Here is a 23,289-nt window from a genome sequence, read left to right on the forward strand (position 1 = left end):
GAGATAAATAAAGTGAATAATAATTAAATAGTGTATCCTGTGATATAAAACAATTTGGTGTATATTATACCTCTATATACAATATATAAAGATAGTGAATATAGAAAAAATGGTGTACAATCAGTGCAAAATATAAATATAGATATATAAATATATAAATAATGTGAAAGGGTCTCTAGAGAATCAACAATAATTTGCTGCGTCCTACTGATATAGTCTTTCTTTAATATTAGGAAATGTGGTCTGAATATCAACTGGATCCACACAATTCCTAGAGGTAGACTTGATTCCAGCAGATATCAGCCTAAACAGGCTTGAACGTAGTCAGCCACAACAAGCGCGGCAATATAAATGTATCCAGCAATGTTGCAAGGTAATTAAGCAGCAATACAATTTTCTCCGGCAATATTACAAAGACAGTGCAGATGTATCTGACAGTGTTGCGCCGGTTCAATTGTAGCCAGCAATATTACTCCGGTTCAGATATAGCAGTGCCGAGTCGGTTTTACTCACATGCAGTCCTGCTCCCACCGTGGCGTCCCACGTGGTATGGGTTCAGGAGGACTCGCCTTTAGGTAGCACGATCAGAGTCTGTCTTGTTATCCGCTGGTAATGCTGTGTATACCCGACTGTGAACGGGAGCGCTGTCTATCTCAGGCTGTGACCCTATCTGGGTCAGTTCTGATGATAGAAGGTCTCACTCGCTGGATTATATCCAAAGGGATCCACAGTTCGGTTAGCCGCAGTTCAGATGTCCTTTTTTGGAAAGCGCTTTCTCAATTCAGTCAATAGTAGAACACTGTAGCCGGTCTCCTGTCAGGTCCAATTGCTCCTCACCAGACGCGTTTCGAAGGCTATCTGCCTTCTTCCTCAGTGGCTCACAGGATACACTATTTAATTATTATTCACTTTATTTATCTCTGGAGATATATGTGCTGCCAGCCACTGTTTTAGATAACAGCAATAATCTATTTAGCCCAACTATTTGCACCGGATTTCTATTAGCTACAACAGTGGATTGTTATACATATTGTGCATTTTTTATTATATATCGTGTATTTTATGTCAGTTTTATTCATTTAGGTTATATTGGGGATATTGCTCTGTTCAGGTTATAATATCAATAGTGTATGGTATAATATTATTGATATTCATTGGCACATACATATTGCTATAATAAATTAATATATTATCATCACATCACCCGAGTCGCTTTGCCTACTTTGTGTACCGGATATATGAGTGCCCATTCTATTTTTATCAAAATACGGACATGGCCATGTGCATGAGGCCTAAACATAATATTCTGTAGAGTCGGGATAAAAGCCTGCAACATCTTTTCTTTTTTTCTTAATAGACTTCCTGGACTTGTTCCAGGTGCCAGCTCCATATAAACTCAATTAGGAATTGAAATGATATTGCTATATTTAGTCAGAATTCTCTGCAACGGTATCTGTCTTCATTATAAATGCATTATCACCCCGCATCCATTATTTCTATTTGTTCCACATTCTGCTTTTTTCAGTTTGCACGCTCACTCTATATAGGAATAAGCATTCTTTTTTCAATGACTCCCATTTGTATCCCCCATTCCCTCCCTGCTGCCTTCCATTTAGCTGGATGACTGGGTTTCCAAGGTACTGAAAGATATTAAAAGAGATGTTTGCCTAATTCCAGGTCCGCTGGCCTCTATAATCCCAGATTTTATGCTTACAACCATTCATCCATTTTCCCTGTCTCTAATGGAATGATTAAATCTTGATGTATTCAGCTGACATGGAGTTAGAGGAGCAGCTCTGACATGAATCATCACATGTGGTGTTAGTAAATGGGGCTTGCAGGGCTCAGCATGCCATTCCACACCCTCCACCCTCCGGTTTTGGATTATAAATGAATAATAGATTTTCCTTGTTTGCATCTCTTCAGAGCTCATGCATATGGCAATGCACACAAGAAGTGGTACAAGTTCCCTTTTGTAGAGAACCATGAGTATAATATATTTGTCAGCAGATTCTACCTATTATGTAATATGGTGAAAATAAGTTACATTGCAGGAACCATATCCTGGTTTCTGATGGCTTTGCCACACCCTTTACATAATCCATAGCCTGTGTGAACATAGCTTAACGCACCATACACAGTACAACAATGCTGCCGTATTGAAGCCTTGGTTAAAAATTCGGAATGGTTCATGTCCTACTTGGTGTCCAGCATGAACCAAAGAAGCTGCAAAATCTTTCAAATACTGTATAGAAGAAACTGCATATGAAATATATTTTATACTGCACATAAGAGCTCACGCTTATCCCTAATACGGCACCCATAGACTACCATGAGCCTCTACTGTACCTCTGTGTGCCTACAACTTTACTAATAAACTTTATATGAAACCATTACAAAAAAAAACAGAACATTCTCCATCGCATCGGAGGCCTGCAGAGGAGCCATACCGCAACACACAGACACATGTACAAAACTACGTGGATCCTGTGTATTAGTGAAGATCATAAAAAAATTAGCTACTGGGGTAATGTACATTTTATATAATGTGAACATGTAAAAGTTTTGCCATGCAATTAAAGGGGTTTTCTGGGAGTAGAATATTGAATACCCATCTTCAGGATAGGTCATCAATATCTGATCAGTGGGGGTCCAATCAAATCTTGATGACCTATCTGTAGGATAGGTCCTTAGGACAGGTCATCACTCTTCAACACCTAAAAAATCCCTAAGCAAAAATTCAAGGGTAGCATGTTATGTGAATATGTCCGCTATACTATTAGGCCAAATGGTACAAAAAACTCTGTGCCATTTTGCTAATAACGCCAAACAAAGGGGTTGTCCCATTTGTGGAAAAAAATTGTCTAAGGGGTAAAAATTTGATAATTATAAGCATTTTTGACCTGTTTATTCCCCCATGGGACCAGTGACGGCATTGTGGTCTTCTTGCTAGTCTCTGTCTACTTGGCTGTAGTGGTGATGTGCTCTTGTACGCATACGACCACTACAGCCAATCCCTGGTTTTATTGGTATACAGCATGAGACTGCTAAGGCCAGGGAATAGCTGCAGTGGTCACGTGTATATCTGTGTATGGGCAGCAAATAAAACAGAGACTGTCAGGGTTGATTGCAGTGGCGGCACTGAAACGGCAGGGCAATAGACAGGTACATAAATTTTTTAAAATATATTGTGGGGACTTGCTCTGGTAGACAGGATTAGCAGACACAGTATAGAGGCAACAACAAGTTCTTTGGATCAAACAGTTCAGTGTTTTATTCACACTTTAGACAAGTGACAAAACAAAAAGTCGCATTGCGGTGTTAATGGTAATTCACACCATGCGGCAATTCTGCCTCAAAGAGACCTTGCTGATAGCAGCACCAACCAATTTTCACGCCACACAGGTAGCAAGCCTGCATCCAGACACAAGGCTCCCAGATCCCAACACAGAGACCTCGCTTCTGAGCCCAGCTGCCTATTTAAGGACGGCCAGGTGCTGCCAAAACCCGGACCGGCATTTAAAATCCGGTCCGGTATTTGACCTCACCTGGCTGTAAATAAGCCCAGCAGCACATGCTGGGAGGAAAATACAGTACCTGTTTTCCCAGACCAAACCTCTCTCTGTGTCACAATATATTTAATATATCTAATATATAAAGCTGAGTGTATGTTTGTATGTATGTCCGCTAAAGGAATCCGCACCATTGCAGGTACATCAGGTGTCTGGGAAGGTTTTAGACCGGGTCTCAGCTCTCTAGCATGTACCGTTCCTGAGATTTTCCCAAAAAATGCATTTGTCAATAGAAGCCTGGTCACACGACCCTTATCAGCCAATAGACGCTCGCAGGCCATTAGTCTCCACATATACACAGTTTTACACCAGGTTTCCATAACAACCCAGCCATTTTTCTTCACTACTGTTGGTCAGCTTTAAAGGGACAGGGTGCTGTGGATGACAATGTTAAGGGAGCGGAGGGCTGTGGAGGTCACAGTTAGGGTCCATTCACACGTCCACAAAATGGGTACGCACCCATTCCGCAATTTTGTGGAACCCTGTGCGGACCCGTTCATTTTCAATGGGGTCACAAAAGATGCGGACAGCACACTGTGTGCTGTCCACATCCGCATTTCCGTTCCGTGGCCCCGCAAAAAAAATAACATGTCCTATTCTTTTCCGTAGACACAGACAAGAAAAGGCATTTCTATTATAGTGCTGGCCATGTGCTGTCCGCACATGGCCGGTGTCTATGTTTTGCGGATTCTCAATTTGCGGACCGCAAAACAGTTGCAGACTTGTGAATAGACCCTTAAGGGGGCAGGTAGGGTGGCCATTCAGGCCACCCTCAAAAGATGGATTTAAAAACTTCGCTCCCAGGTCCAGCAAAGCCACGCCCCCTCCCACACCGCAGTTGACGGGGATTGAAAAAATTAAGGTAAAAATCAGCTTCTGTCAGCTACAGGGGTGGGAGGGAGGGTGACTTTCTCCCTGCAGCTCACGCGCAGACAGCACAGTGCTGCTGTATGAGAGTGAGCTGTTCAAAAGGACATCCCTGTGTCCGTCCAGGTTCTGCGCCGGACGGGGGAAAGGGAGTCTGAAAGCCAGACTGTCTGGCTTAAAACCGGACCTCTGTCCACCCTAGGGGCAGGCTGCTATGGAGGTCACAGTTAAGGGGAGGGTCCGCTATGGAGGTCAGTGTCAAGGGGCAGATTGCTGTAGAGGTCACTGTTAAGGGGATGGAGTCTTGTGGAAATCACTGTTAAAGGGGTTCTCTCATCATAGACAATGGCGGCATATCGCTAAGATATGCCCCCATTGTCTTATAGGTGTAAATCCCACCGCTGGGACCCGCACCTATATAGAGAACAGAGCCCTGAAAGTGAAAGAGGGCACACTGCGCATGCGCAGCCGCCCTCCATTAATTTTCTATGGGGCCAGCGAAAATAGCCGAGCACTGGCTTGGCTATTTCCGTCAAGCCCATCGAAGTGATGGGAGCGATGTCCGGTCATGCGCGGTGCGCTCCCATTCACTTCTATGGGGAGCCAGCTTGGTGGTGGACGGACCGGAGTCTTCCAGCCACCACCTTGCGGGGCTCCGTTCCCGATATAGGTACGGGTCCCAGTGGTGAGACCCGCACCTATAACACAATGGGAGCATATCTTAGCGATATGCCCCCATTGTCTATGATGAGACAACCCCTTTAAGGAGATGGTGTACTGTGGAGGTCACTAATAAAGGGATGGCAGTTGTGGAGGTAACTGTTAAAAGGGCAGGCTGCTGTGGAGGTCACTGTTAAGGGGGTGCGATGCTGTGGAGGTCACTGTTAAGGGGCAGGATGCTCTGGAGGTCACTGTTAAAGGGACGGACGCTGTGGAGGTCTCTTTTAAGGGGGCAGGGAACGGTGGCGGTCACAGTTAAGGGGACGGTCCGCTATGGAGGTCAGTGTTAAGGGGCGGGGTGCTGTAGAGGTCACTGTTAAGTGGGCGCGGTGTTGTGGAGATCATATTTTAAGGGAACGGAGTTCTGTGGAGGTCATTGTTAAGGGGCAGATTATTGTGGAAATCACTGTTAGGCTACTTTCACACTAGCGTTCGGAGCGGATCCGTCTGATGTCTGCTCAGACGGATCCGCTCCTATAATGCAGACGTTTACATCCGTTCAGAACGGATCCGTCTGCATTATAACTTAGAAAAATTTCTAAGTGTGAAAGTAGCCTGAACGGATCAGTCCAGGCTTTACATTGAAAGTCAATGGGGGACAGATCCGTTTGAAGATTGAGCCATATAGTGTCATCTTCAAACGGATCCGTCCCCATTGACTTACATTGTAAGTCTGGACGGATCCGCTCGCCTCCGCACGGCCAGGCGGACCCCCGAACACTGCAAGCAGCGTTCAGGTGTCCGCTCGCTGAGCGGAGCGGAGGCTGAACGCTGGCAGACTGATGCATTCTCAGCGGATCCGCGTCCACTGAGAATGCATTAGGGCTGGACGGTTGCGTTTGGGGCCGCTTGTGAGCCCCTTCAAACGGAGCTCACGAGCGGACACCCGAACGCAGGTGTGAAAGTAGCCTTAATGAGACAGGGTACTGTGGAGGCACTGTTAAAGGGGAGGGCGCTGTGGATCTTACTGCTATAGTGGATACTGTCGATATCTTTTAACGATACACATAAACATTAAATAAAATATTATATACAGTAGATTTCCCCCTCAGACAACATACCATATTACTCTTTCTTGATTTTTCGGTGGTATAATGATACCACATGGAACATGGAGTAAAGTGGAAACTCAGACGGGCTTGGAACCCAGTTGCACATCAGTTATAGTTCTTATATGGTATATTTTTAACTTTGAGTTGCTATCTTATCATTACCATGAGGCATAAACCTCTCCTCACACGTTGGTTGGGAATGAGCAGAATCTTGCAGACAGCATGCACTTTACAATGGAACCATGTACAGCGAGGTTATATTACAGCAGTAGCCATGCATAAGTATCTACATTTTGTGAATAGTTTACTAGGTCATTAAAGATTCACCACTCCTGACATGCCTGTTTTATTATCTTCATGAATTCCCAATGTACTAACAATTCTGGAGCATCTATTCTTATGTCTCTTTGTTGTGCCATTCCTTTATTATTTCTACTAGAAGTTATGAATGAATTGCTAGCAGTCTGCAGTAAGGGTACAGGGGGGTGGTAACCTGTTGGCGGTGTGTGTGTACCTGCACAGTCTGAAAATGGCAGCACTGATTGAGACCTTGCAGGTACACACGCCCAACTGGTTACCTCCCCTCCGTACCCTTACTGAAGGCTAATAGCAATTAATTCATAACTTTTAGTGCAAATAATAAAGGAATGACACAACATAGAGCCATAAGAATAGATACCGAAGAATTGTTAGTACGTTTGGAATGCATGAAGCTATTAAAATAGGCATGTCAGGAGAGGTGAAAGGTCCTCTTTAAGGCAGCAGAGACACTTTTTGATGTCTCTATGCAATGTTACAATGTATCTTATTCTCATCTAACCATCAATTATAGGACTATATCAGCACTGTACTACAGTAGTTGACGGCCATGGATGTTACATCCGTAAAGTAATTTTATTATTGGTTGTTTTTGTGTCTTTTACTGATTTTATATTAGTTATATTTCTGACCAGGTTGTCGTCTTTAACTATCACAGAGATTTTGACCCTCAGGCTGGCATCATCTAAACTTACCAGCTTCTTGAAAACCTATTGTTATGCCTCCATGCTATACACAACATAAAAATCAGTGCATGTTAAATACACATACTACATCTAAAGTCACATCTTCCTGCAATCCATAATTCTGCAAAGTCAACTCATAACAGTCTATATATAATCTTTATGACTACATATGTAAGATACCATTAGGTTGGTGTCACTGGTGTTTGCTGAAAGCCAGTAGGAAAGTATAAAAATGACTTCAGCTGTTTTTGTGGCATTTTTTCTCACTTTTGGAACACCTTTTGAGTCCCTTTGGATCATTAATGAATGGCCTAAACCACAAAACTGGTGCAAAAAAAAAAGTCACAAACTTGCAGGCCTAAAAACGCATCACCAGAAGGCTAGTTTCACACTATTGTTAAAATCTTCCAGCAGGCAGTTCCGGCAGAGGAACAACCTGCCGAAGTTCATCGTATGCGACATAGCCGAATACTGCCTTTCCCTCCAGAGCCTATTGGGTTTCGGAGGGATCCAGTCTGTTTTCGAAATTAGTGCTGGGATTCGGCCAGAAAAAAAATACTGCAAGCACCAGTTTTTGTCCAGCCAAATCCCGACACTAATGCCATAAACAGAGCGGGTCCCATTACAGTCAACATGGTCTGGCGGTGCTCCAGCACTTTCTGGCTATACTGGATCCGATGAACTACGGCAGGCTTTTCCTCTGCTGGAACAGCCTGCTGGAAGATTTTAACGCAAAAACTCAGTAGCTTTATTGCTGTTTTTTTCCCCATCTCCCTCCCAGAAAGAGTTAATAAAAGTTAATCAGAAAGTTATGTGTACCCCAAAATGGCACCATTAAAAAATTACCTCTTGAGTTATAGAAGGTGATGATGAAAAAATGAACGCTTAGCCAGTATAGGCTGGTCACTAAGAGGTTAAAAAAGCAGCATTGAGAACACATGGAATTTTGATAAGGATTATCACTTTCACCTGTATGGGGGATGTTGGTCCATGAAAACAGAAAAGTAGAACATGTTCTATTTTTTAAAGTTTTTTTTTCACTGGCTGTCAAAAACTGCCCATGTGAATAACCCCATAGACTACCACTGTCCGATAGGTGCCGATCGCTCTGTGACCCTCACCTATCTCTAGAACGGGACCCCCCCAAAGTGAACGAGGGCACACGGAGCAAGCGTGGAGACCCTCCATTCACTTCAATGGGAGTGCTGAAAATAGCCAAGCGCCATAGAGGTGAATGGAGGGGGACTCTCCATTCACTTTTATGGAAGTTCCAAACATGACCTCGCTCAGCTGTTTTCGGAACACTCATAGAAGTCATTGGAGAGAACGCTGCGCATGCGCGGTGCGCTCTCCTCCTTTCTGAGGGCCCTGTTCTAGAGAAAGGAATAGGTCCCAGAGCTAGCCATATGCCACCAAAGAGCGAGATGAGCCAACCCCTTTAATATACAAGTATGCATTGATGAGCGTCAAGGAGGAAGTCTGTTCCGCTCGTTTAGGTTGGAGCTAAAAATGTGAAATGGATGGTGGAAAAACAAAATTTGTGCAGCTTGTCTGCAACTATTATGTTGACCATTTTAGAGCTGTGATTTGGATGTACACTAAAAACACAGAAGAATCACAGGCAAGTCGCTGTCGCATGTGACTTGCATTGTATCTGTGGTGGCAAAGTTGAATGCGACCTTGCGAGCAGTGTTGGATTCTCTTGCTGCCGTTGCGTTGCAGTTGAGTGTAGCATTGCAGTCCCACTGACTCATTAGGTGCATTGTCGCAGATCAACATCTTCATGTCGTGTTACACGTCACCATGTAGCCCCAGCCTAAGGGCTCATGCACATGAACGTATTTTTGGTCCGCATCCAATCTGCAATTTTTGCGGGTCGGATGCAGACCCATTCACTTCAGCAGACCCTAAAAGATGCGGACAGCACTCCATGACGTCCATTTTGTGCTGTCCGCAAATTAGGGACGACGATAGAACTGTTCTATAATGGGCCGGATGTTCCGTTCCACAAAATGCGGAACGCACACAGCCAGTATCCATGTGCATTAACCCTAAAGGTACAGTAAGATTCTCAGCTCTGAGATCGTCTGGGGCCTAGATCATTTGTGACACAGCTGGTGGGATGAAACACCTGCGTTGACTGGAGGCATGGATAGTCTCGGATATCCACAGTCACATAATACGTGATGCAGCTAGGGGACGTTATCACGAATATTATCTAGATGAAGTAGCATGAGAGGAAGGACCAAAGGGGTGAGGCTTAGACACTGAGGGGGGAGATTTATCATCTCCTCTGTGCCTGAAAAGTGACAGTAAAAAGTTGCAGACTATGCCAGTATCTTTGACTGGTATTGTTTCAGAATTGACGAGATAAGCCAGAACAATGTATGTGATATTAAAGATGACTGACATGTCTGTTTTAGTAGTTACTTGCATTCCCCATGTAATAACACATCTGGACTCTTATGTTGTGCAATTTTTCCTTTATTCCTACTAAACGTTTCTGAATGAATTGCCAGCAGTCTTCAAGAAAGGTCCAGCAGGGTGTTACCAATTGTGGGTGTGTCTATGCACAGTCTGACACTAATCAATCAGTGCTGCCAGTGTCCTACTGTTCAAGAACACACACCCAACTGGTACCACTCATCTGGACCTTCAGTGCAAACTGCTAGCAATTCATTCATAACTTGTAGTAGGAATAATGGCTGAATGTCACAGCATAGCATCATATGTAAGAATAGATGCTCCAGGATTGTTATTACATTGAAAATATACATGGTTACTGTAACGGATCTCCTAGCACCCCAACCGGGTACCTCAGTCGATAGATGCTCCTAGTGCTTTCCGAGGACTCCAAGCACTCCACTTGACACCGTAAGCACTGCAGACCCCACGAACCGCCGAAGCTTGGTTGAGGTCTCGCCGTCTCCTACCCACCCTGGACCTACGACAAGGCTCCAGGCTCCAGTGGGTGAACCTCTCCTAAATCCAGAGAGCAGGAACAGCTCTTACAAGAGCTAGTAGTTATAGCCAGGGGAGTATAGCAAATCTTCAGCGTATAGCAATCTCCAGTGTCGATCAGTTACCCAAACACCAGCCTCAACTTGGTAAAGGGTAAAAACAGGAACTCCTAGCAAGGGACACTCCCCCTGGGGCCCTTGTAAAAGACTGTTTCAGTTTATATTTTAGCCAATCACATGCATTTACAGTATTGAAACCCTTCCAGCAATTGTACACAAAATCCCCTTCCCTCTGTCTGTAACGCAATCAACAAAATACAATGAGCATTTTCTGAGACACAATTAACTAACACACTGGCATTGTCTGAGACGCAATCCACAAAATACAATTACCAAACGTAATGGGCTAACTTAATCACTACCAGACAGAAAACACACATTTTTCCCAAGACACAGAAAACACCTCAAAACCCCACACATCCCCATAATGTATACATCCATGGATAGCTCTGATCTGGGTGAACAACATATCCAAAAATCACCCAGATCCGAGCAGGGGTTCCCGAATTCCATGGAAGTCACATTTGGCCGGCCGCAAGCATGGCTTTCCTGCCCAAAACAGTTCCACAGATTTAAGCTGTACGGCCGGTCTGTCTTCTCCTTCAAAGTTAGTATGGGCCATAATCCTGGGGCAGGAGGCTGGCAAACAGCCCCCTCCAAAACACCGTGGCGAGGTTGGTTTCGCCACAGTTACTAAAAGAGACATGTCTGGAGAGGTGACAGGTCACTTTTGTGTAATAAAAGGTAGGTCTGCAGAGTCAGTAAGCTAGATTTCCATCTCTTTTTTAACAGTCCGACTCCAGCCATCCAAAACTGACTGGCTCCACAGCTTTTTGGTTATCACATTTTTTCATGAATAAGGGCCTTACATAGAAAAAACATAGCATATATTTATATGATTACAGTTTCTGATCTTTCCTATATTCATATGAAAGTCAATATGCAACAAGCCATGCTTTTAATACATTTAATATACAATATTAGTACTGCCTACTGTGTCCTTCTCCCATACCATGTAGATTGTAAGCCCTCACGGGCAGGGCCCTCTCTCCTTCTGTACCAGTCTGTAACTCATCTTGTTCATGCTTAGTGCAATTGTCTGTATTATGTATGTGCACCCCTTATCATATGTACAGCGCTATGGAATGAATGGAGCTTTAATAATAAATAATAATAATAATAATTTTTTTTATATTTTTATTTTGAAGTTGGAGTTGGTGGACTTCTACTGACTCCAGCTTCGGCTCCACCTAAAACTGCCTCCGACTCCACAGTCTAGACAAAAGTATTATAGAAGTGATACCTTTTTTGCTAACTAGGAAAATTATAATTGTCTTCCTTTAAAATCCATTATTGCAATTGATTCCCAAGTGACTGAAGCCTTAGAGTCAAATATAGATCCTCTCTGGTACTTTGTTTCTGAATATTCCGTTACCTTATATAAGTGATAGTATCATACCTGTATGAGTGAAATATTGCTTTAAATTATGTCTCAGAACCCATACCATTAAAGGGGTTTTCTGGGATGGGATAGGTCATCAATATCAGATCGACACCCGTGTGAGCGCAGCCTTCCTTTCCTTGTTTACCGTAGTTAACATTACAGTGGTGAGCAGTTATAATTACAAGCCGTCCCATTCACTTCTATGGGACAGCTCATTCCTATTCAAGTGTATACTACAGATCCGTTCCATAGAAGTGTATAGGGGCGGCTTGTAATTACACCTGCTCGCCGCTGCGATGTCGACAGCAAGCAGGTAAACAATGAAGGGAAGGCTGTGCACGCACGGCAGGCTCCTTCTCTTCAACCAGCTGATCCCCGCCGATCTGATATTGACGACCTATCCTGAGGGTAGGTCATCAATATCAAAATCCTGGAAAACCCTTTAAAAATAACTACACGAGTATATGACCAAACCGATAAAAATCCATTATATTTCTTGCTGTGATTCTCTCATGGTCATACTTCCAATCTCTAACTTTCTTCGGTGCCTTCCAGTTGGTTCGTGACAATGCAGATCTTCGTTGTGAGCTTCCTAAACTGGAAAAACGTCTTCGGGCTACGGCTGAGAGAGTTAAGGCCCTGGAGGGTGCACTGAAAGAGGCCAAGGAAGGGGCTATGAAGGACAAGAGAAGGTATCAGCAAGAGGTGGACCGCATCAAGGAGGCTGTACGCTACAAGACTACAGTGAAGCGCACACACACTGCACAGATTGGTAAGACATGGCCAGTTCTGGTTTTGTGCTATGTTCTTCCCTGTCTGTCTCGGCATATTCCTGTGGTCAGCACCGTTCATATATATGTAATGTATTCTTTATGTAGTTACCATCTTATGAGTTTTGGGAAGAGGGTCTGCAAATGATCTCTTAGCTCTGCCTCTGATGCCACCAGATGTAAGGTAGCTATCTTTACAAGTTAATGTTAAACCTATTAAAGAGGACCTTTCATCAGAATCAAGTATGTAAACTGAATATACATACATGGAGAGTGGCGCCCAGGGACCCCCCTGCACTTACTATTATCCCCGGGCGCCGCTCCGTTCTCCGGTGATAGCCTCCGGTAAAGTCATAGTTAGGCTCCACCCATTTGAGCCTGCCGGCGTCTCTTTCTCCTATGCTGTAGCGCTGGCCAATCGCAGCGCTCAGCTCTTAGCCATGCTATGAGCTGAGCGCTGCGATTGGCCAGCGCTACAGCATAGGAGAAAGAGACGCCGGCAGGCTCAAATGGGTGGAGCCTAACTATGACTTTACCGGAGGCTATCACCGTAGAACGGAGCGGCGCCCGGGGATAATAGTAAGTGCAGGGGGGTCCCTGGGCGCCGCTCTCCATGTATGTATATTCAGTTTACATACTTGATTCTGATGAAAGGTCCTCTTTAAACAGACTTCAAGACGTGACTTGGATAAAAATTATACCAGTCATTTTTTCCAAGTCATGTCTGACTGTCAAACATTGACTTATAGGATAGCTGTCTTGCATCTGGTGGCATTAAAGACTGAGCCTGCTAAGAGCTAATTTGCAGACCCTCTTCCCAGAATTCCATAGAAGAGTTGCTTGGCCTATAAGACTCCTCACGTCGTTTTGGCACTCTCCATAAGGAGATATGGTATGCCCCCGATTCCTGAGGTTTAGCACATACTTTATTCATTATTAATCTGTATAAAAGCAATCTTCCTAATTGTGTTTTTTTGTTGTTTTTTTGCAGCCAAGCCAATTAGGCCTGGACACTACCCTGCCTCCTCCCCTACTAATTCCTATGGAGTCCGCAATTCTGACTCATTAAGTTACACTAATAACATCTTTCAGCAATACCAAAATATGTATATGCATTCATCCAGCCCCACCAATGACACATTGTAAGTATCGTAACTATAATTGTGTCTATGAAACTAAACAGCAATCGGTTCTGCTTCGAACATATAATTCATGCATTGAAATTTTGAAGAGGGAATCCACCTAGAATTTATGCTTTGACATACCACTTCACGGAGCACCAGGGGCATAGCTATAGGGGGTGCAGAGGAAGCAGGCGCTACCGTACCCAGTAGACTGAGGGGGCCCAAAGACCCTTGTGTCACATAAGAAGACACCGGTATTATAGAAAGTTCATGCTGGTCAAGTTACACTTCTGGCTGGAGGGAAGGGGTTAAGTTAAGAATTTGCCGGGGGGGAGGGGGTGCTCCTTTAATTTTTGACTCAGGCAGCACGAAGGCAATGTGCTTCCCTGCCCCTGGCCACAAAGCACTGAGGGAAGGGGGGGGGGCCAGCTGAACTCTTACACTAGGGCCCATGAGCCTTTAGCTACGCCCCTGCGGAGTGCCCAAAGTAGAACATCTCTGATACAAGATCCTGAGCAAGGATTTGGGTGGCCCCTCGATTTTCGTGAACTTCATTGGCCGGCACATATCTGACATGTCTGAAGATTAATTTTGGGTGGATTTCTTCTTTCACAATTAGTGGTTTGTGGGGAAAGGCCAGCATACTATATTTCCCAATATATAAATATTTCTCCATTTGGATTCTTCATGTAGTTGGCGGATTAGGATAGAGATTTGAGCCATATCTTGCAGCCTTAGGCTATGCTCACACTTCAGATTAGCCTCTGGCATGCATTTTCCTGGCAGAGGCTTTACCTTCGGCTTTAGATTTTAACATGTAGTAGTTGGAATGCTAAAAACACAAAGGAAATCCCTGTAGAATACAATAACAAAGTTATGCTGTAGTACCATAAAACATGCCAAACATAGATAAATAATGAAACCATACCGTAGTACAAAATTTCCTATGCCGACCATGTGAAAAATTTGATAAGTACATCCAGAGAACTTGCTGATACAACACATGCATACTATAAACTCCCTGAAGTAACAGTGTACGGCAGGGAAGCTGCTGAAATAAAGAAGATGGCGAAACCAGTCATGTCGTCTGGGCATCGTCTGTAGAGAGGATATCAGGGAGAACAGGGACACCAGGTCCCAGAAGGTGGCCAGAGCATAAGGAGATAAGAGAGGCCAAGCTCCCCCAGGAAGCCAGAGAGCGCTCTGCTCTACAAAGAGGTAGCCAAGCCCAGGACACCAGGCCCCGACTGGTGGCAAGTGCGTGCCTTACTGACTCAGAACAGAGCAGCGCCCTGTGTACAGAGTATACAATAGGAAACTCATCACATAGGTAATAAATGGCACCAAAGGGAAACTGTTTACAAAAAGGAGCATAAGAGGAACATGCAACATGTTAGATACAAGAAACAATAACGGTTAGGTCCATATAATGATGAAAACTATCCATCAAATAATCAATAATGACAAAAGGTTAGTAAATGAGATTAACCCAGGAGGGACTGTCACTTACTCTATCAGTAGTCTTAGCAAGTCTAAAAATTAATCAAAATAGATCCATCAAAAAGGCAAAATGTGGACATCAAAAACAGTAAGGACAAGAAAATCGTAAGTACACATGAAACTCTCAGTTTAGACCGTCAGGGGCTGACTTCATCCAATTGATAGTTTTAAACTATATATTTATTTTTCTCTCTTTCTAAGGAATTAAATGGCATCTGTCAGCAGATTTGTACCTATGACAATGGCTGACCTGTTGCAGCTGAAGGCATCTGTGCTGGTCCCATGTTCGTATGTGCCCGCACTGCTGAGAAAAATTATGTTTTAATATATGCAAATGAGCCTCTAGGACAAGGATGCCCAACCTGCGGCAGCTATTGCAAAGCTACAGCTATCAGTCTACAGCAGGGCATGGCGGGAGTTGTAGTTTTACGACAGTTGGAGGGCCGCAGGTTGGGCATCCCTTTTCTAGGAGCAATGGGGTCGTTGCCATTACTCCTAGAGGTTCCACTCTCTCTGCAAATGCACTTTGATTGACAGGGCCAGGTGTGATGACGTTTTCACTACCTGACCTTATCAATCAAAGTGGAGAGGTATCAGGAGTTGCAGAGAGAGCTGAGCCTCTAGGAGTAAGGGCAACACTCCTTTGCTCCTAGAAGCTCATTTGCATATATTAAAACATGATTTTTCTCAGCAATGTGGGCACATATGAATATGGGACCAACACAGATTTCTTCAGCTACCAAGTGCACATGTAACAGGTCAGCCAGTTTCATAGCTACAAATCTGCTGCCCTTTAAGATTTTGTTGTTGTTCCTAAAATGTTTATATATTTATAGCAGGATTTTATTCCGCATCTTTCGTTATCTTATTTAGCAGCATATTAAGTAGAGCGCGGTGACTACATACTGCTTTAACACTGCTGACTTTATTTTTCACTAGTTTCACCAACCCATGTTCCACTGCAAGAAGCAGTTCTTCTACTAGCAGCTTGCTTCCCTACCAGAAGATGAATGTGGACAATGGTAAGACAACTCCGTAGCAGGACAGAACAATATTAGACTGGGTTCACACCACGCTTAGCCTAGCCCTCTGCTGGGCTTTTCGTTGGGGGTTTAGGTTTGTATACCCGAAAAATGTTATTTAGACGTATACTGCGAAGGACCCTTTCACTTTATTGAGGCAAATAGAGTCTAAAGGATTAAACTTTGGACTCCATTTGACCTTCTTTCTGTTTATTTCTGCCAGACAGAAATGTATTGGGTGTATAGTGGTGCTCTTCATTTTAAAGACGGCCATACACATTGGTTGATGGTTGAACATCAGTCGAACAATCATCTGGTGAAGGTTTGTTTCATACACGGCCATACACATTTTAGTCCATATTGACTGTTGCAGTTGTTACAACTTCCCATAAATGTTAAATGAATGCAGGCAATCGACAAAAGATCTTTCTGGGAACCTTCTTTCAAAGAAAGATATTTTGTCCAACTATTGGACTAAAATAGTAAATGCAGTTGACTTGTTCTCAGACCATAATGGTCTATTATTGGCCGGCTGAGTGATCTTTTGTTGACCTGGCAAACGTTAGTTTTCGTTGATATCACCCATTTTGATCAACTTTAGACTAATAACTATGGGTGCGTTTAGAGTCTATTCACACTGTGTTCACAATGTACATCAAGAGGAATTCCAGACAGACACACTGTGCCATTGCATAGGTATGAAACCCATAGGTTCCCAACAGCTCAGTATACCTTTTTTTACCAATATACTGCTTCTGCCACTGTCCTTTAGCAAAACAGGTACAGTATGTATTACCATACTACTAGGGTATGTCTCAAGCTGCTAGAAACCTACAAGCTGATGTTTTGATCTGATCACAAAACTTCTAGATGAGTTCTAGTATTTTTAAAGGGGTTCTCAACTAAGCTGTGGAAGGGAGTTTCTGCAGCGCTTACCATTCTATCACTCCTCTGATTCCACAATATCGGATGTGACCGCCAGACTGGCTGCAGGCTTTTCCGCTCAGTTCTCAGCCGAATGTGCTCCACAGGGGCGTAGCTATAGTGGAGGCATGGTAAGCAGCTGCTACGGGGCCCAAACTGAGAAGAGGCCCTCCCAGGAAGAGGACTAAAAGATTTTATTGTCACGGCCCCCTCAACAGTATTATACAATTACATTATATACAGTGACATTATATACAGTATATACGTGTAGGAAACGGACAGAGTGACCGCCTAGCCTGGTCTGAGAGAGCAATCTTGACTAGCCACAGGAGTGGGGGGTTGCATGGGAAAGCTGTGAAGAAGTTTCTGGGGGGGGGGGGGGGGGGTCCCAGTCAGTTCTAGTTACGCCACTGGTGTTACTGTTTCTTCCTGTTCAGCTATATGTACATTAAACAGCTGAACAGGACGAACCAGGGACTCATCCGGTCAAAACCTTGGCGAAAGAGCCCACAGCCAGTCGAGCGGTCATGTGATCACAGCGGAGATTGCAGAATTGGCAGAGCGACAAAATGATAAGTACTGCGTAAAGTCTCTTCTTCCCACAAATAATAGCTGAAGCCCAAATTTTGTTAAAGCCTCAGAAAACCCCTTTAACATGCCAGAAAGGCATGCTAGATACTTTTATAGCTTCTACAGCAGGGAAAAGGTATAGGATTGTGGAGGTTATTACTGCTCAGCCCTAGAATGATTGCTATAAGGCTTGTAAAATAATAAACCACAAGATAATGTGTATGATAGTGCGTGTTCCTGCTAATGTGCCGTATTCTCTAGTATTTACTAACACGCTGCTTAATGCAACACGACATGCTGCTTTAGGCTACATGAACACGACAGTAAAAAAACAAAAAAAAATAATGTTGTTAAAAATTGACACGTTTTCAGTTGTTCATGGACATTTTTTGCATCCATTATCTGGCCATGTATCCGTTTTTAATTTTAAGCATATTTTTATTGAAAGCACTTATATATGACATTACATCACGAAACCGCAAATCCAAAGTGCCATTACAGTGTCAAGTTAGCATATAAAATATGCACATAAACAAATGTATACAAAGTGGGAGAGGGGAGGGGGGGAGGTATAGTAAGGTGGGGGTAATCCCAAGTTGCAGAGAAGACTTCTCTAAATCTAAAACACAATCACATCAAGAAGGAAAACCACGAAACTCATGCCATGATCTCCATATCTTTGTGAATTTGGCTGTATATCTGGTCTCCCATCCTACAATCTGTTCCAACCTGTAGATGTCGTCATATTTTGCTAGCCAATTGGCCAATGGGGGGGGTAAAATCTTTCTGCCAGTGTGAAGCAAATAAGGATTCGACCGACTGCCAGAAGCTGTGTTAACATAATTTTAGTATGGACTGGGCATTTGATTTGATCAGTTAAACTTAATAGGCTCAATTGTGGTGAAAGGGTGATTGTGACCTCCCAGACACGGGAGAGGACCTGACACACCTCGTTCCAGAAGGGGTGGATAACTCAACAGCTCCACCAAATATGTATATAGGAGCCTATCTCTGTCTCACATCTCCAACACAACTGACTGACCTCTGGGTACATCTTGTGTAGAGTCTCAGGGGTGTAATACCAGCGAGTAAGGACTTTATAATAATTCTCTTGCAATCTGACAAATGTTGAGATTCTGGGGGTCAAAGTGAGACAACGCTGGAGGGCTTTCTGTTTGGGTGATATTTGTAGATCATCTTCCCATTTTTTAACATAGTCAAAGGTTGCCGGCCTGGCCTGGGAAACCAAACAAGTGTATAGGTTCGTAATTTTCTTAGTGGGTTCTCGGGTCAAACTTGGTAGGGTGGTTACATGAGATAGGGAGGAAATTATTGAGGTAATATTTGATGTGTAAACAATGGAACATAGTTAAAAAGGATATATGTCATGAGATTCCCAATTCCCTCTCAGACCTACCTGGGGATCTGCTAAGTCAATCAATGGAATAGTGTTTGGTTTTTTTTTTTGTTTTTTACTTATGTCTGTTAGGGTGGGCTTGAAATGGGGAGATGAATCCCAAAGCACATCTCTAATCTGTATTAAGGGAGAGAGGGGGGAAGACAGTAGCAATGGGCCTAGGCTAGATTTCCAGAACTTGATCGTATTCCGTGTGATAGGGTTTGAGATATCTATCTGTACATTTTTACAGTCTAAGAGAAGTAGAGTCCTTAAAGGAACCAGAGAAAAGGTGCATTCAGCTTGGATATCTAAGCGTTCCTTTTGTGGCCTAAGCCATTCCATACAGCGCATACCTTGTACAGCCTTGTAGTACATAAAAAAGTCTGGCATCCCCATGCCGCCTTGTCTTGTCGGTTGGGTAGTATAAGAATATTTAAGTCTAGGTCTCTTTTTACCCCAAAGAAAGACTGATAGAATTGACCTTAGTTGTGTAATGAATGAGTGTGGGAGGGGGATAGAAAGGGTTTGAAAATGATAGAGCACTTTGGGTGAAATTACAGGTTCTTCAATTATAAAAAAAAATAATACTTGCCTCAACCATTACACACCGAAACACTTGCTCCTCACTTTACATCATGTCATCACACTGGATGTGCAAGTTCTGCTGCCTCAAGTGACAATGATTGTTCTAGTGCGTGCAAGTGGATGAGGTATTCTTTTTTTATTTTTACCCTGGAAAGGAACTTTTTCACACTGTACCTGTTTTTAATGACCTTTAGATGGGTGCATTTATATCTATACAGTCAATAAAAACCGTCCCATTGATTTCACTGGAGTGAAAACAGCAAAAATAGGACGTCCTGTTTTTTGACGAGTGCTATTCACTGGCCATTAAAAAATCGCCCATAGACTTTAATTTGTTCTAAGAGATTTTCACTGTTGTGTGCATGTAGCGTTCTACTGTATTATACTATGGCATGTAGCAGTGAAGTGTCTACAGTTCATAGATAAATGGTGTCATATTAAGCGAATGTTTAACAAACTGCTCTTTTCGCCCATTGTGCTGACAACAGGCAATACTACAGACATCAATGATAACCGGTGAGTCAGGGGAATACGTCTGTTGTAGGAGGGACTCTTTTCACTATTCTGCATGACCTGTATGCGCTAGATGTGGGTGTCACTGGGCTAGAAACTGTTGATGTGGACTAGCAAATGGAGTTTTCAAGGCTTCCAATATTAATGACCTATCATCAGCATAGATAATTATTCACTAAGGCTGCATTCACATCACCGTTTAGCATTATTTGTTTTTCTGATCCGTCAGAAGGAGAGAGAGAGAGAGAAAAAAAAACAGGATCCTGTAAAATAAGGGATCCTGTTGCATCAGTTGTCGTCGATCTAAGCCATTTCCGTCTGAGATCTGTTTTCTAGATGGGGAAAAACAGTCCTGCATGCAGTACTTTTTTCCTGTCTATATAAAAACGGATCTCAGAAGAAAATGGTTCAAACGGATGACAACTGATGCAACAGGATACTTTTTTTTTGTTTTTTTACAGGATCCTGTTTTTTTTTTATTTCCTAAAGGCCGACCTGTGTTTTTTGGCTCTAAATGCATGCCAGGTTCCTGGGGCATAAACCTCTGTGTGAACTAGCCCTTATATGGGTAATTGTTTTTTATTGTATCTTTTTTCAGAAGTGATTTGCCATGCGGCTGTGAGGCGGATGAACAGTCACAGTTATTTCCCCTTCACCAGGAGACTGCAGCCAGCTAATAACAGGGTTCACTAGATAGGTCTTTTCACCTGCACTTCCAGGTAAGTCAGCGGTATTAAAGGGGAATTACGATCTTACACATTTATGGCATGTCCACAGGAAACGCAGTAAATGCCTGATAGGATCAGGTCCCTCCTCTGTAACCTCTGTCTATTGGCAGTCGGTCCTGTAATCCCTATTCATCCATTCAGCACAAGATGAATTTTTTTACTGAAATCACTAGAGAGGTAGCAACGATTTCATGCACCTCTCTCCATTGAAGTCTGTTGGAATTAAAGGAAACCTATCAGGTTGAACATGGTGTCTGATCTGCAGGCAGCATGTTATAGAGCAGGAGGAGCTGAGCAAATTGATATATAGTTTTGTGGGAAAATATTCTGTATAACCTGTACTTCATTCATTTAAATTCCTGCTCATTCTGGGCTTTGAAGTCCAGGGGGCGGTCCTATCAGTGATTGACAGCCTTCCCTCTGTGACTGTGTATAGAGATAGCTGTCAATCACTGATAGAACCGCCTTCTTGACTTCAAAGCCCAGAATGAGCAGAGATATAAATAAATAAATTGCAAGTTACTAAATCTTTCCCCACAACACTATACAGTGGATATAAAAAGTCTACACGCCCCTGTTAATATGTCAGGTTTCTGTGCTGTAAACAAATGAGACAAAGATAAATCATTTCAGTACTTTTTCCACCTCTAATGTGACCTATAAACTGTACAACTCAATTGAAAAACAAACTGCAATCTTTTAGGTGGAGGGAAGAAAACAAAAAAAATTAAATTAGGTGGTTGCATAAGTATGCACACCCTCTTATAACTGGGGATGTAGCTGTGTTCAGAATTAATCAATCACATTCAAAATCATGTTAAATTGGAGTCCGCATACACCTGCCATCATTTAAAGTGCCTCTGATTAACCCCAAATAAAGTTCAGCTGCTCTAGTTGGCCTTTCCTGAAATTTTCTTAGTTGCATTCCACAGCAAAAGCCATGGTCCACAGAGAGCTTCCAAAGCATCAGAGGGATCTCATTGTTAAAAGGTATCAGTCAGGAGAAGGGTACAAAAGAATTTCCAAGGCATTAGATATACCATGGAACACAGTGAAGACAGTCATCATCAAGTGGAGAAAATATGGCACAACAGTGACATTACCAAGAACTGGACGTCCCTCCAAAATTGATGAAAAGACGAGAAGAAAACTGGTCTGGGAGGCTACCAAGAGGCCTACAGCAACATTAAAGGAGCTGCAGGAATATCTAGCAAGTACTGGCTGTGTGATACATGTGACAACAATCTCACGTATTCTTCATATGTCTGGGCTATGGGGTAGAGTGGCAAGACGAAAGCCTTTTCTTACGAAGAAAAACATCCAAGCCAGGCTACATTTTTCAAAAACACATCTGAAGTCTCCCAAAAGCATGTGGGAACAGGTGTTATGGTCTGATGAAACCAAGGTTGAACTTTTTGGCCATAGTTCCAAAAGATATGTTTGGTGCAAAAACAACACTGCAGATCACCAAAAGAACACCCATACCCACAGTGAAGCATGGTGGTGGCAGCATCATGCTATGGGGCTGTTTTTCTTCAGCTGGAACTGGGGCCTTAGTTAAGCTAGAGGGAATTATGAACCGTTCCAAATACCAGTTACTATTGGCACAAAACCTTCAGGCTTCTGCTAGAAAGCTGAACATGAAGAGGAACTTTAATTTTCAGCATGACAACGACCCAAAGCATACATCCAAATCAACAAAGGAATGGCTTCACCAGAAGAAGATTAAAGTTTTGGAATGGCCCAGACCTGAATCCAATTGAAAATCTGTGGGGTGATCTGAAGAGGGCTGTGCACAGGAGATGCCCTCGCAATCTGACAGATTTGGAGTGTTTTTGCAAAGAAGAGTGGGAAAATCTTGCCAAGTCAAAATGTGCCATGCTGATAGACTCATACCCAAAAAGACTGAGTGCTGTAATAAAATCAAAAGGTGCTTCGACAAAGTATTAGTTTAAGGGTGTGCACACTTATGCAACCATATTAATTTTTTTTTATATTTTTTCTTCCCTCTACCTAAAAGATTTCAGTTTGTTTTTCATTTTAGTGGTACAGTTTATAGGTCACATTAAAGGTGGAAAAATTCTGAAATGATTTATCTTTGTCTCATTTCTTTACATTTTAACAGGGGTGTGTAGACTTTTTATATCCACTGTATATCAATCTGCTCAGCTCCTCCTGAATTATATCATGCCGCCTTCAGCTCAGACACCAGGTTCCCTTTAAGGAAAGTGGCAAACACTAATTTTTCCTTTATTTCAGTGGGAAAAGTGGTCACATTAAATGTGCAAATGGGAGTCACGTGACATGCCTATCCTTCTGATCGTTGGAGGTCTTAGAGGTGTGGTGAGATCCACACATCTTGTGAATGTGCCTTACATGTATAAGATAGGTAGACGTGTATACGTAAATGTCCAACTTTAAATAAGAAGCAAAGATTATTTACAAAATTTTCAGCAATTTCATGTAGGATCCTTC

The 23,289-nt window shown here is 43.0% G+C and overlaps 1 protein-coding gene across 1 annotated transcript in view; it reads left to right on the forward strand.

Annotated features, from left to right (window-relative positions):
* The window catches only part of KIF5A (kinesin family member 5A), a 168,501-nt gene that overhangs the window by 144,761 nt on the left and 451 nt on the right, over positions 1 to 23,289 (forward strand). The window contains exons 25-29 of the mRNA XM_040422214.1: positions 12,235 to 12,451; positions 13,441 to 13,591; positions 16,013 to 16,095; positions 20,062 to 20,089; positions 20,685 to 20,805. Of these exons, the coding sequence (XP_040278148.1) occupies positions 12,235 to 12,451; positions 13,441 to 13,591; positions 16,013 to 16,095; positions 20,062 to 20,089; positions 20,685 to 20,763 (558 nt within the window). The 3' untranslated portion in view covers positions 20,764 to 20,805. The remainder of the gene's footprint in view (positions 1 to 12,234; positions 12,452 to 13,440; positions 13,592 to 16,012; positions 16,096 to 20,061; positions 20,090 to 20,684; positions 20,806 to 23,289) is intronic.

The sequence above is a fragment of the Bufo bufo genome, chromosome 3 (assembly GCF_905171765.1).
Source record: "Bufo bufo chromosome 3, aBufBuf1.1, whole genome shotgun sequence".
Lineage (NCBI taxonomy): Eukaryota > Metazoa > Chordata > Amphibia > Anura > Bufonidae > Bufo > Bufo bufo.